This window comes from Diorhabda sublineata, chromosome 10, assembly GCF_026230105.1.
Source record: "Diorhabda sublineata isolate icDioSubl1.1 chromosome 10, icDioSubl1.1, whole genome shotgun sequence".
Lineage (NCBI taxonomy): Eukaryota > Metazoa > Arthropoda > Insecta > Coleoptera > Chrysomelidae > Diorhabda > Diorhabda sublineata.
The window spans coordinates 16,403,464-16,417,706 of record NC_079483.1 but is presented as its reverse complement, the minus strand read 5'-3'; the positions used below and the strand labels follow the sequence as shown (position 1 = coordinate 16,417,706).

General features: G+C 34.3%; 2 protein-coding genes across 3 annotated transcripts; one reads left to right on the top strand and one right to left on the bottom strand.

Moving 5' to 3' along the window:
* Positions 1 to 108: 108 nt before the first annotated feature.
* On the top strand, positions 109 to 5,559 carry LOC130449297 (probable dolichyl pyrophosphate Glc1Man9GlcNAc2 alpha-1,3-glucosyltransferase). 2 transcript variants are annotated; one of them, XM_056787026.1, is made up of 7 exons: positions 109 to 430; positions 484 to 756; positions 1,957 to 2,113; positions 2,170 to 2,406; positions 2,479 to 2,584; positions 3,355 to 3,631; positions 5,096 to 5,559. In XM_056787026.1, the coding sequence occupies exons 1-7, from the start codon at positions 372 to 374 to the stop codon at positions 5,529 to 5,531; spliced, it is 1,545 nt and encodes a 514-aa protein (XP_056643004.1). In that variant the 5' UTR covers positions 109 to 371; the 3' UTR covers positions 5,532 to 5,559. The 2 variants fall into 2 exon arrangements, with proteins under 2 accessions (XP_056643004.1, XP_056643005.1); XM_056787027.1 differs by having other exon boundaries at positions 146 to 430; positions 487 to 756; positions 5,096 to 5,543.
* Positions 5,560 to 7,713: 2,154 nt separating this feature from the next.
* Positions 7,714 to 14,011, bottom strand: LOC130449296 (probable insulin-like peptide 7). The gene is made up of 3 exons (XM_056787025.1): positions 13,911 to 14,011; positions 8,553 to 8,716; positions 7,714 to 7,900 (listed from the first exon to the last, which is right to left on the bottom strand). The coding sequence occupies exons 1-3, from the start codon at positions 14,009 to 14,011 to the stop codon at positions 7,719 to 7,721; spliced, it is 447 nt and encodes a 148-aa protein (XP_056643003.1). The 3' UTR covers positions 7,714 to 7,718.
* Positions 14,012 to 14,243: the final 232 nt, after the last annotated feature.

Below are 14,243 nucleotides of genomic sequence, written 5' to 3'. Positions count from 1 at the left end.
GGTGCGCTTTTTTACTTAGGGTGCATTTCACTAAGCACTCACGACAATCCCGTTCATGACCACGATCTTCCCGTTCCATTTAGTCGAAAGCGTTATTATCTTAAACCCAAGTAGATGGCTTGCGAGGCGTTTTAAGCATTGAGATATTTGGTGATGCGTCATCAGAATGCTTTAAAAGTACTTATAATATCCTATACCGCATTAAATAGTAAGATAAATTCTCATAGTTGAAATCTGTGTTGATTGAGCTTTGAATACGCTTAGTGGAATGCATTCATAGTTCTATGGTTGAAATATATTCTTCTTAACCTCCAAATCCCAATTTTGAATAAATAAAAAAAATTTAAACCGAATGAAAATCGTATGGAATTATGATTTTTACGACAACGCTATTAACATCTTGCTTAAAACTACTATTAATTCCAGCTTAGTAAGTTATTATTATTCCTTATCCTATTTAAATTCAATATCCTCATTATTTAGTAGGTCTACAGATTTTGAGGTTCACAGGAACTGGCTGGCCATAACTTTTAGTTTACCAGTTAAAAAATGGTATTTTGAAGATACTTCGCAATGGACATTAGACTATCCACCACTTTTTGCTTGGTTTGAATACGTGTTATCATATGTTGCATACCTATTCGATCCTAAAATGTTGAATGTTAATCATATAAATTATTCTTCCGAGAAAACTGTCTTATTCCAAAGATTATCGGTCATTTTCACAGATTTGGTTTATACTTTAGGTGTTCACATGTAAGTAAATATTATTAATATTAATTTTTATTTAGTTAGAAAATTGTAGTTGTTTATCTACATCTTACAAGTAGTAATGAGTTCTACAAAATATACGGGACAAACTACATTTTTAGACTTTTAATTAGAATAAAATACAGTTTTATTATTACCAGGAAAGAGATTAATCAAGTAAGTGGTATCTATATAGATTTTTAGCATCTGTACTTATTAATTTTTTAATTATGTGTATTGTAATATTTTTCTTATTTATTTTAAGTAATCCTAAGGGATGGGTGAATTGATACAAACATTCTCTTACTTTATTTATTTACATACTTACTCTAGACACTATTTAAAATAACGACTCATTATTCATAATAATTAACTGTTCATTATTTATATAATTTATTTAAATTCACCATTTACTATTAACTGTTTACTATAACATTCAACTATATACTGATTACTTGCTACTCAACAGGCAAGTATTTATACAAGTATTTATACCAAAAAGAATTTCTGTAATTCTTTAATTCAGTATAATTCTTTGCATATCCATATTCAAATACTGGCTTTATGTAGTACAAACTTCATTGATCTGCAACACATGCCCCAATAAAATTAACACCGAATTTGTTTTTTATTTTTAATGAAAGACTTTTGGGTTTGTTAGTGAAATATGAATATGTATTATTTATGTATAAATCTGCTGAAATGCTATATTCTAATATCATTTTATCCAAGTGCGCACTTTAACTCTAAGAATTAAGACTTTAAAATCTATAACTTTGATTGGTGAAAATGTGTAAGTGGCACAATATTTGATTTCTGGAGCATTAAGAAGGTTCCAATGGATAAAAAGAAATCAAATAAAAAACAGGTAAGACTGTGGGCGTAAAGTCATCTATAAGCTACATAAAATTAATTCTAGAATTTACATGACCATCTCTTAGAATCATTCAAATATGGACCAATACCAGAAATGAGATTCCAAGTTTGCCTAGAAGCTGTTGAGTTTTAATTGATGACAGAGGAGAGAATATGTGCTATTGAAATAGACTTTTTCAGTGTTTCTTGGATTATTTTCCAAACTCTCTTTTTAACACATCTTTCTTTCATACAATAGTGGTTGAAATTAAATGCTACTCCAATTTCATATTTGTGAAGTTTCAATTTCACTTCCTTGTAATACTTTTAAGATTAATATAATTATTTTAGGTGCTGTTCTTCTTTAAAAAAAGGTTGGGGTAAAGAAGTAGTACTACCGATACTTCTTATTACAAATTGTGGTCTTTTAATGGTAGATCACATACATTTTCAATACAACGGAATCATGTATGGTATATTACTTATATCTGTTGCTTATATGTTTCAGGTAATATAAATTAAAAATATTAATTTATCTTCAATTGAAATCTTTGTTTTTTTTAGGAAAAATATCTTCAATCAGCTTTTTGGTTTAGTTTATTGTTAAATATGAAGCATATTTATTTATATGTCGCTCCTGCTTATTTTATTTATTTACTAAGGAACTATTGTTTGAAAGGACCCCTTATCCTTCATAATATATTAACAAAAACTACAATGAAACATTTTACGTTGTTAGGATCTGTGGTAATGGGCGTATTTCTTATCACATATTTTCCATTTTATGACCAACTTCCACAGGTAATATCTAGTTTTTACAATTTTTTGATGTCAAATATTTCGAGGTATTTACAAAAAAAAATAATTTTTTAGATTTTGTCTAGATTATTTCCTTTTAAAAGAGGTCTTTGCCATGCTTATTGGGCACCTAATTTCTGGGCAATTTACAACACTGTGGATAAAATTGGATTTTTCTTAGGTGAGTAATGATAGTTTTCATAAAAGTATATATCCCAATTTTTTCAAAATAATTTTTATCGATAGGATTTAATGTAATGGATACTGAGAGAGGGGTTTGAGTAGTTTTAATAATTCTTATCGTAATGTATTTCCAATAATTCATTTCATTTGATCAAATAAGTATGTTTTAATTCATACCACTATTTTAGAAAATAGAAAGAGATTTAAAAAAATATATATACAATAAGGAGTTGGAAGCAAAATTTAAATTGAATGGGTATAGCATTAAATTCGCATGACAATTTTTGAAGATACTTTGGATCTCCCAGACCAAATAATCTGTTGCAAACTATAGTTGTGGTGTTAAATGTGCTGGGGTTGAATGAGGTCCAGTCCAGGAGATCTGAGCATGCTTATTATATATTGAAGATGTTGAAGAGGCAAAGTAAATAACAGATCTTTGCCTTGGCGCTTGAAGTTGTAAAAATTGGCCATTCCACCGTTCTGAAGACTTCTTTTATCCAATTATGTCACATGGGATCTTTATGCCATTTGTACTTGAAAGAAACTGTCTCCAATCAACACATAGCTGTAGCACAATAGAATTTTCTAGCAATGGTTAATTTAATAGAAAGTTTGACCAAAAATTTGAAACTGTTTCAAGTAATTCTTGATAGATAAATAAACTGCATATCCTATTCTATTCCGTTTTTTAATCATTTTTATAACTATGACATAAACGAATATATTTCAACATATACTCACCTTTTGTATACATTATTTTTGCAGTTTCTAGATTTACCAATGAGATACTAACAACCGATACAGCTTCGATGACAGGAGGACTTGTGCAAGAATTTTCACATTCATTATTGCCCAACATTACGCCCACCATCACAATGATACTCACCGCTTTATTTATGTTACCTCCAATGATTAAATTGTTTTTACTAGATAAACATCCGACACATTTTTTAAGATGTATGGTGATATGTGCAATGACATCTTTTGTATTTGGATGGCATGTACACGAAAAGGCTATATTGATGGTGATAATACCATTAAGGTGAGTTACGAGAAATTATCGAAAATTAGGTTAAAGATTTCTTCTTTGCATCATAAGTAAATGATCCTTCTATTCAGGTCAAGCTGACTGGTATTATTTGCAATTTTCTTTTTCCCATAGTACGTTTTTTTCAATAATTACATCTATGGAAATAATAAATGAAGTCAGTCACTTCTTGTTGTAGCATTTCTGTTGTTTCAAATGTTTCTGATTCCCAGTTGATAAATATTACAATGTCTTCGTATATTGTTTTGTTTTTGACATATCTTGGGACATTTTTTAAGTCTATTTAGGCAAAAAATCTTTTCTTTTCTTATTTGTTTTATAGGAAATATTGATATTGTGCACTAGTTCCGTTTCTAAATATACTTTGATAATTTTATTTCCTATAGTCTTTTATATAGATACAATTTATGAATGTTTCCATTTTGAGATGTTTCCTCTTATTTTTTATTCTTTTAAAAATATGTAACATCAATTTTCTCCTTCCTCTCCTTTATTTTTTATAATCTTGTCCTGGTGATTGGAGGAAAATACAAGCTTTCACATTTGATTTTTATTCATATTTATGCTAGGAAGATTAACCATGTTATACCAGGACTTATTCAAAATAGCTTTTACCATTCACCATTTTTTAGTTTTTGTATTGCTTCTTCTATTTTTGCCATTCCTATATATCTTCTTCTGTTAGTTGTTTTTTTTTGTCATCTATTTTTTCATTTAGTACACTTGAAACCATATTTTGGTTTGTCTTTATTCCAAAATTGTTTTTATTTATTAAAAGTAATTGAATCACTTATCAAAAAAAGTTGTAGGGACTACACAGGTAGCCCTTTGGAACTGCAAATTGTTTTCAAACACTCATATTATATTTTTAAATAGAACAAACATTGACCACCACTATAGTTGACAAAAAACTTTTCTAAAGTTATCGGGAACAGTATTATCAATTTTTATTTGATTGAAGTTTTAAGTACATAAGTGAACAATATACAAAATGCATGTATTTACTTTTGATTTTTATTTATATTTATACTTGGAATATCAACCACGTTATAACAGGGCTGTCTTTTCAATTTTTTCAAAATAGTTTTAAGTGTTTCACCATATATATATATCTAGTCTAGAAAATATCTAGTTTTCAGCCAACAAATAAAAAGAAATTGTCTCAATAACAGTCAAATCATAATATAAACAGCTTATAAAAATACATCATTTAAATGAACAGGCCCGACATCATGGTCTATGTTGGTAAGCGAGTTCGATACAATATTATAAACAAACCAAAACAACATTTTGCAATTGTGAAAATATTCAAAAATGCGAAGAGGCAACTTGAAACTTCGAGACGAAGAAAAATCAACTTTTTTCGTATACAGTGTTTAATTTGATGTCTATTAAGACAAAATTGATTAGACATTTCTCTTAATTGTTTTGTAACTAATTTTATAATTTTTTTTTCAGCATTCTTTCCATCTTGAATCCTACAGATGCCAAGATATTTCTAATATTATCAACAGTAGGTCACTATTCTCTATTTCCCCTGCTATTTCCTCCTTCCCTGTTGCTTATCAAAGTACTTCTACTCCTTCTTTTCACCTTGTACTCCTTCCATAGTATACCGAAATTGTACGTCACAATACCTTCGATAAAATGCAAATTGGCTTTTCTTAACCTATGGGAAATTTGTTATCTATTAGGATTAGTTCTTGTATTTCTATACGAAAATGTAATACACTTTTTCTTAGGTTTGAATAGCAAATATCCGTTTCTACCTTTGATGATTACATCTGTTTATTGTGCTATAGGAGTTATGTATTGTTGGATTTATTACTACATTCACTTTTTAAAATGTGATGAAGAACAAAGTGCTGTGAATAGATTTAAGAAACAAGAATAATTAAATTTTCATGTTGCATTTGTTATTTTAATTTTTTGAGACTGAAACTGATATTTTAACTCAGGAATTTAAAGACTAGTTCTTAATGTGGGACGATTATTTAACTTAAAACATATAAAAAATGAAAGCACGACTCAACAAAAAATTTTTGCGATAGTTATAGAAAAAATATTAATTTTCAAATTTTTTTATAAATTTCAATTATTTATAATACATTTAAAAATACCAAGAGATCAGAGTAGGGTGTCTTCAGATGGCACTCGAGTGATAAACAATCTAGAAAATGTTAAAATATCATCACGAAGTTGTAAATATGATGCTAATACATTTCGTTTTATATGTGGTCAATTTATAAAAGTTCTATATATAAAATATGAACTAAAGACATCTCACGTTCCCTGTGAAGCCTACGAAGCATATTTTCACTGTCCTGTTTGGAATCAAGACAAGCTAAATGCTCCACATGTTGCTTGTAGCTATTGTAAAAGGTGTTTGGAAGGTGAGCAATTTGTAATTTATCGTTAAATCGAATCTTATAAACAAATTAATTTTTATTTCTTCATTTTAGGTTAGTATCGAGGTGAGAAAAGGTATGTGAAATTTGCAAAACTGAAAGACCACATCCAAGAGTTCTACTTTTGTATTGTAAATCCATATAAAAGATCTTGAATCTTCTTCTGCTCCAATTACACATCACCTGACACGACCAGTACTTGAGCCACCGAAAAAGTAACTCATCTCATAGTCCTAATTCTTATTTTTACCTAAACCGGAACCACCAAAACACCATCTTATAACTGCAGAAGATTTTAACGACTTGATAGGAGAAATGATTTGTCGAAAAATAAAATAAATGAAAATAAACTGATTTATTACCTGTAGACACTTGAGGGGTGAGAAAAAGAATCACGGAGAATAGGAGCTGGACCCAGGAAGCACTCGAGGTAGCTTTACAACAAATACCCGAAGGGAAATCAGTCAAAAGCGTCTCCATATTGTATAAAATACCACGAACAGCACTTCGTGACAGACTAAAAAGTCAAAACACATCAAATCCTTGGATGGGCAGACCATCGGTATTCAGCGAGGAAGAGGAAACAGTATTTACAAAACACATTCTTGAACTAGCGAAAACATTTTAAGGAATTACTATTACATACGATGTAGCTGAAGATTTAAAAATAAAGCACAACTTTAATCGAGAGACTAAAGACTGGGTAGCGGGGTTTCGGCGAAGGAACCCTGAAATATCGTTGCTGAAGCCATCAGCAACAAGTTTCAGCAGGGTAACTGAATTTAATAAAAATGACGTCGATTTCTTCTTCAAAAATCTAGTCACTGTTATGAAACAACATAATTTCTGTGCCTGCAGAATTTTCAATATGGACGAGACTGGAAAATCATCGGCCCAGAAACTTGGTTCCATTTTAGGGCCCAAAGACTAAAAACAGGTTCTCTTTGAGAGACGAGTGTGTGCTGGGGCCATATATCGATGCTCACAAATGGATGGTCTAATGAGGATCTTTTTCTTGAATGGTTGAATCATTTCAGCACATTTGTTAAGCCCAGTGAAGACGAACCAGTGCGGCTAGTGCTTGATAATCATAGAACTTGGACTCATATAATTTTTGTGGAGAAAATCATATTGATATGATTTCAATTCCTCCTCCTATCGACTACAGCCATTCGGTGTATCTTTTTTTAGTCCATTAAAGAATGAAACAATTGTTTTTGAAAATAACAAAAGTAGTTTCACTTAAATGGCTGTCACTTTTTCCTGACTAATTGAAATGACAAGAAATTTTACACGTAATATTTTGAAAGTTGGGGTAATTCATAAACGTCATATGGATTTGACAATGGCAGCGCCATCTGTGTGTGAGTCATACGACTTATTCAGTGATGTACTATGTTGATCCATGACAACACGTGTTCGCAGCGATTATAACACATGGACTAAAGAAATCACGACTGAATGTGTAATGTCACAGCGCGATCCATCAATTAGTGATTGTGATTAAGTGATATATAACCTTTAGTTGTATATATACTAATTGTGGCCGAATATTTCTTCATGGGGAGGAGTTTCCACTTGGGGTCTTAAAATAACGATTTAACTGTTTAATATTCAGTATAAGTGGTAAATAAAACACAAGCGTTTCAATAATTTTTCGATGAAACTCTTTATTACTTTCTTACGTATGTTGTGTATCGTTTATTGGTGGGACAGTATTCAGCATATTCTTCCCAAGTGCAACCAGTTGATTTACAACATTCGTGCGTTATAGACGAACCAGATCTTCGGCGTACATTTCTTCGGAAACGTAGGATTTTGTAGGCTTCGGTCCTCGTCTGCCATGGGAATTTCACTGAAAGAAAAATTGCGACTATGACACATTGTCTGTAACTGTAACTGTAACCCGAGTTCAGATAGATCACTGATTAAGGATCTCAACCCAGAACGAGATTTACATCACAGTTTACGAACGTCACGTTCAATTTTCGGCGAAAATTTCAAATTTAAAACATTACATACAAGAAATTTTGATTTTTATTACTTTTTTTTATTTTGCACCAAAGTTTGAAACTGATTTTTTTGCTGAAATGTCGAAAGTATAAAAGCCGCAAAACCTATCAAAGACGCTGCTCATGAGAATTAATACTAGACAGCTATTTTAGGGGGAATAAATAATTTTCAAAGTTCAAAAAACCATAGACAAATGAAACAACCAACTCGATCAATTTCCGATCAACAATGAACGTGATCGAGGTTAGTTTGCGAACAATCAAATCATGATCGGGTTAACCCGATCACAGTTTCCAAAAAGTCTGTTATTTAGTGTACGAGATTGAAGTACTTGAAAGAGTTTCAATAAAATATTGAATTTAGTGCAAAACTAATAAACACTGGGTTAGAGCGTTTTTCAACTAAGAGTATAGACTTGAAAAGAAAATATTCAGCAGTTTGTTTGAACGAAATTCACTTAAAAACAGTCAAGTACTAATGATTGGTCCACTTACTTTCATATTCATTATTACGTTCTATAAAGTTGAAACTAGGATCTCTCCTTCTTGTTATCCTGTAGATATCTTTTTCACAAGCCCAATACAGATGCTTTACAAGAGTGTCTCTACATCTAGAAAATTTCTCTTGATGCCAAGCATTTGTCCAGTCAGAATGAGTTCTGAAAAGATGTGTTGAAATTAAAACTATTTTTTTGATATCTACATTTTTATTATCACTGGCCGATAAGATTTTTATTTATTCAGCCCTAACTCGTACCACTTTTCAATAGCTTAATTATCCCTGTTTACATTAGCAGGTATGTAATTTTATAAAGGGACGGTTAGTGTCGGTAAATTTTAAGGCCGAAAAATGTTTTGTTCCATTGTGAGCGAACGCGGCACTTTCAGTCAAAGATCATACAGACCGCTTGGTGAATTTTCTTCAACATTTCTGGAGTCTTCACCTCAATTGGTCGACCACTGCGATGCAGGTCCTTGCAGGTCGTACGGCCTCGTTTAAACTCTGCTACCCAATATTTTACTGTTGATAACGAAGGAGCAGTCTCACCCAGAGTAGAACCTAGTTCAGCTGGTTGGGCTGGACGTAACGATGAACAATTTTTTCCATTTTTACCTCATTTGGTCGATCACTGCGATGCAGGTCGTACGGCCTCGTTTAAACTCTGCTACCCAATATTTTACTCTTAAAAACGAAGGAGCAATTTCACCCAGAGTAGAATCTAGTTCAGCTGGTTGGGCTGGACGTAACGATGAACAATTTTTTCCATTTTTACCTCATTTGGTCGATCACTGCGAAGTAGGTCGTACGGCCTCGTTTAAACTCTGCTACCCAATATTTTACTCTTAAAAACGAAGGAGCAATTTCACCCAGAGTAGAATCTAGTTCAGCTGGTTGGGCTGGACGTAACGATGAACAATTTTTTCCATTTTTACCTCATTTGGTCGATCACTGCGATGTAGGTCGTACGGCCTTGTTTAAACTCTGCTACCCAATATTTTACTCTTAAAAACGAAGGAGCAATTTCACCCAGAGTAGAATCTAGTTCAGCTGGTTGGGCTGGACGTAACGATGAACAATTTTTTCCATTTTTACCTCATTTGGTCGATCACTGCGATGTAGGTCGTACGGCCTTGTTTAAACTCTGCTACCCAATATTTTACTCTTAAAAACGAAGGAGCAATTTCACCCAGAGTAGAATCTAGTTCAGCTGGTTGGGCTGGACGTAACGATGAACAATTTTTTCCATTTTTACCTCATTTGGTCGATCACTGTGATGCAGGTCGTACGGCCTCGTTTAAACTCTGCTACCCAATATTTTACTCTTAAAAACGAAGGAGCAATTTCACCCAGAGTAGAATCTAGTTCAGCTGGTTGGGCTGGACGTAACGATGAACAATTTTTTCCATTTTTACCTCATTTGGTCGATCACTGCGATGTAGGTCGTACGGCCTTGTTTAAACTCTGCTACCCAATATTTTAGTCTTAAAAACGAAGGAGCAATTTCACCCAAAGTAGAATCTAGTTCAGCTGGTTGGGCTGGACGTAACGATGAACAATTTTTTCCATTTTTACCTCATTTGGTCGATCACAGCGATTCAGGTCCTTGCAGGTTGTACGGCCTCGTTTAAACTCTGCTACCCAATATTTTACTCTTAAAAACGAAGGAGCAATTTCACCCAGAGTAGAATCTAGTTCAGCTGGTTGGGCTGGACGTAACGATGAACAATTTTTTCCATTTTTACCTCATTTGGTCGATCACTGCAATGCAGGTCGTATGGCCTCGTTTAAACTCTGCTACCCAATATTTTACTCTTAAAAACGAAGGAGCAATTTCACCCAGAGTAGAATCTAGTTCAGCTGGTTGGGCTGGACGTATCGATGAACAATTTTTTCCATTTTTACCTCATTTGGTCGATCACTGCGATGTAGGTCGTACGGCCTTGTTTAAACTCTGCTACCCAATATTTTAGTCTTAAAAACGAAGGAGCAATTTCACCCAAAGTAGAATCTAGTTCAGCTGGTTGGGCTGGACGTAACGATGAACAATTTTTTCCATTTTACCTCATTTGGTCGATCACTGCAATGCAGGTCGTATGGCCTCGTTTAAACTCTGCTACCCAATATTTTACTCTTAAAAACGAAGGAGCAATTTCACCCAGAGTAGAATCTAGTTCAGCTGGTTGGGCTGGACGTAACGATGAACAATTTTTTCCATTTTTACCTCATTTGGTCGATCACTGCGATGTAGGTCGTACGGCCTTGTTTAAACTCTGCTACCCAATATTTTAGTCTTAAAAACGAAGGAGCAATTTCACCCAAAGTAGAATCTAGTTCAGCTGGTTGGGCTGGACGTAACGATGAACAATTTTTTCCATTTTTACCTCATTTGGTCGATCACAGCGATTCAGGTCCTTGCAGGTGGTACGGCCTCGTTTAAACTCTGCTACCCAATATTTTACTCTTAAAAACGAAGGAGCAATTTCACCCAAAGTAGAATCTAGTTCAGCTGGTTGGGCTGGACGTAACGATGAACAATTTTTTCCATTTTTACCTCATTTAGTCGATCACAGCGATTCAGGTCCTTGCAGGTCGTACGGCCTCGTTTAAACTCTGCTACCCAATATTTTACTCTTAAAAACGAAGGAGCAATTTCACCCAGAGTAGAATCTAGTTCAGCTGGTTGGGCTGGACGTAACGATGAACAATTTTTTCCATTTTTACCTCATTTGGTCGATCACTGCGAAGTAGGTCGTACGGCCTCGTTTAAACTCTGCTACCCAATATTTTACTCTTAAAAACGAAGGAGCAATTTCACCCAGAGTAGAATCTAGTTCAGCTGGTTGGGCTGGACGTAACGATGAACAATTTTTTCCATTTTTACCTCATTTGGTCGATCACAGCGATTCAGGTCCTTGCAGGTGGTACGGCCTCGTTTAAACTCTGCTACCCAATATTTTACTCTTAAAAACGAAGGAGCAATTTCACCCAAAGTAGAATCTAGTTCAGCTGGTTGGGCTGGACGTAACGATGAACAATTTTTTCCATTTTTACCTCATTTAGTCGATCACAGCGATTCAGGTCCTTGCAGGTCGTACGGCCTCGTTTAAACTCTGCTACCCAATATTTTACTCTTAAAAACGAAGGAGCAATTTCACCCAGAGTAGAATCTAGTTCAGCTGGTTGGGCTGGACGTAACGATGAACAATTTTTTCCATTTTTACCTCATTTGGTCGATCACTGCAATGCAGGTCGTATGGCCTCGTTTAAACTCTGCTACCCAATATTTTACTCTTAAAAACGAAGGAGCAATTTCACCCAGAGTAGAATCTAGTTCAGCTGGTTGGGCTGGACGTAACGATGAACAATTTTTTCCATTTTTACCTCATTTGGTCGATCACTGCGATGTAGGTCGTACGGCCTCGTTTAAACTCTGCTACCCAATATTTTAGTCTTAAAAACGAAGGAGCAATTTCACCCAAAGTAGAATCTAGTTCAGCTGGTTGGGCTGGACGTAACGATGAACAATTTTTTCCATTTTTACCTCATTTGGTCGATCACAGCGATTCAGGTCCTTGCAGGTGGTACGGCCTCGTTTAAACTCTGCTACCCAATATTTTACTCTTAAAAACGAAGGAGCAATTTCACCCAAAGTAGAATCTAGTTCAGCTGGTTGGGCTGGACGTAACGATGAACAATTTTTTCCATTTTTACCTCATTTAGTCGATCACAGCGATTCAGGTCCTTGCAGGTCGTACGGCCTCGTTTAAACTCTGCTACCCAATATTTTACTCTTAAAAACGAAGGAGCAATTTCACCCAGAGTAGAATCTAGTTCAGCTGGTTGGGCTGGACGTAACGATGAACAATTTTTTCTATTTTTACCTCATTTGGTCGATCACTGCGATGTAGGTCGTACGGCCTTGTTTAAACTCTGCTACCCAATATTTTAGTCTTAAAAACGAAGGAGCAATTTCACCCAAAGTAGAATCTAGTTCAGCTGGTTGGGCTGGACGTAACGATGAACAATTTTTTCCATTTTTACCTCATTTGGTCGATCACAGCGATTCAGGTCCTTGCAGGTGGTACGGCCTCGTTTAAACTCTGCTACCCAATATTTTACTCTTAAAAACGAAGGAGCAATTTCACCCAAAGTAGAATCTAGTTCAGCTGGTTGGGCTGGACGTAACGATGAACAATTTTTTCCATTTTTACCTCATTTAGTCGATCACAGCGATTCAGGTCCTTGCAGGTCGTACGGCCTCGTTTAAACTCTGCTACCCAATATTTTACTCTTAAAAACGAAGGAGCAATTTCACCCAGAGTAGAATCTAGTTCAGCTGGTTGGGCTGGACGTAACGATGAACAATTTTTTCCATTTTTACCTCATTTGGTCGATCACTGCAATGCAGGTCGTATGGCCTCGTTTAAACTCTGCTACCCAATATTTTACTCTTAAAAACGAAGGAGCAATTTCACCCAGAGTAGAATCTAGTTCAGCTGGTTGGGCTGGACGTAACGATGAACAATTTTTTCCATTTTTACCTCATTTGGTCGATCACTGCGATGTAGGTCGTACGGCCTCGTTTAAACTCTGCTACCCAATATTTTAGTCTTAAAAACGAAGGAGCAATTTCACCCAAAGTAGAATCTAGTTCAGCTGGTGTTTTCTGTATAGACTGTGTACTTTCTAATACTGTGGTATTTTTCAAGCAACTACCGTCATCTCTAGCTCAAGCCAGGTACTTCTGGGACCATCCACGTACACTAAGCATAACTCTGCATAGTAAAAAAAAACATTAAAGCTACATTTCTGGGAGAAAGTTATGTACTTTTTCAATTACCAACTCTTTATGAAGCAATTTAAAACTAAAAATAATAAGGTCTGTAATCCATCAAATAAATTCACTAACCACACAGAAACTTCCGGCAAAAACAATTTTTAAATGGGCATCATATGATTTTGACAATTCGTTAGATTTAACTAAGTTGGCATTTCTGGAACCGTTGGCGATATTCGAACTGAACACACTGTTTACACCAACACTCACGATTACTCTCTGACGTGCGTTTCGATAACCAAGTTATCGTCTTCAGAGACTGAAGGTAAACTCTTCAGTCTCTAAACAGTTTACCTTTAGTACCTGAAGGCGATAACTTGGTTATCTAAACGCCCGTCAGAGAGTAATCGTGAGTGTTGGTGTAAACAGTGTGTTCACAATAATTCGTCAGATTTCTCAATAAAGTAAAAAAAATGGATGGTGACATACTACTTTTTTCGTTAATTTGATAATTGAGTGTATAATTTGTTTTGCTAGTCTAAAAATATTAAAATGAAGAAATATAAATTTTAACCTTTGCCTAAAAACGGCTTCAAGATCATTTTCTAAAGCTGCACCATCTGTGACGTCTATGAAAACACATATGGCGGCGATTGTTGAGACGCGTAGCCACATCAGAACTACGTGATTCACCTTGAAGCGAAATTGTTTTCACATAAGGTCTAGCTGGAAATACAAAAATTCCAATATCAGTTATTTAAACGCCAATGTTAGTTAAATTATTTATTTGGCTTTGCCAGGCCCGTTAATAAAAAAAATAGAATACAGTACACCTAATAAAATATAAAAAACGAACATTACACGTCGTATTTCAAAAAAATAAAATGTCATAGTTAGTGTCAAAGAA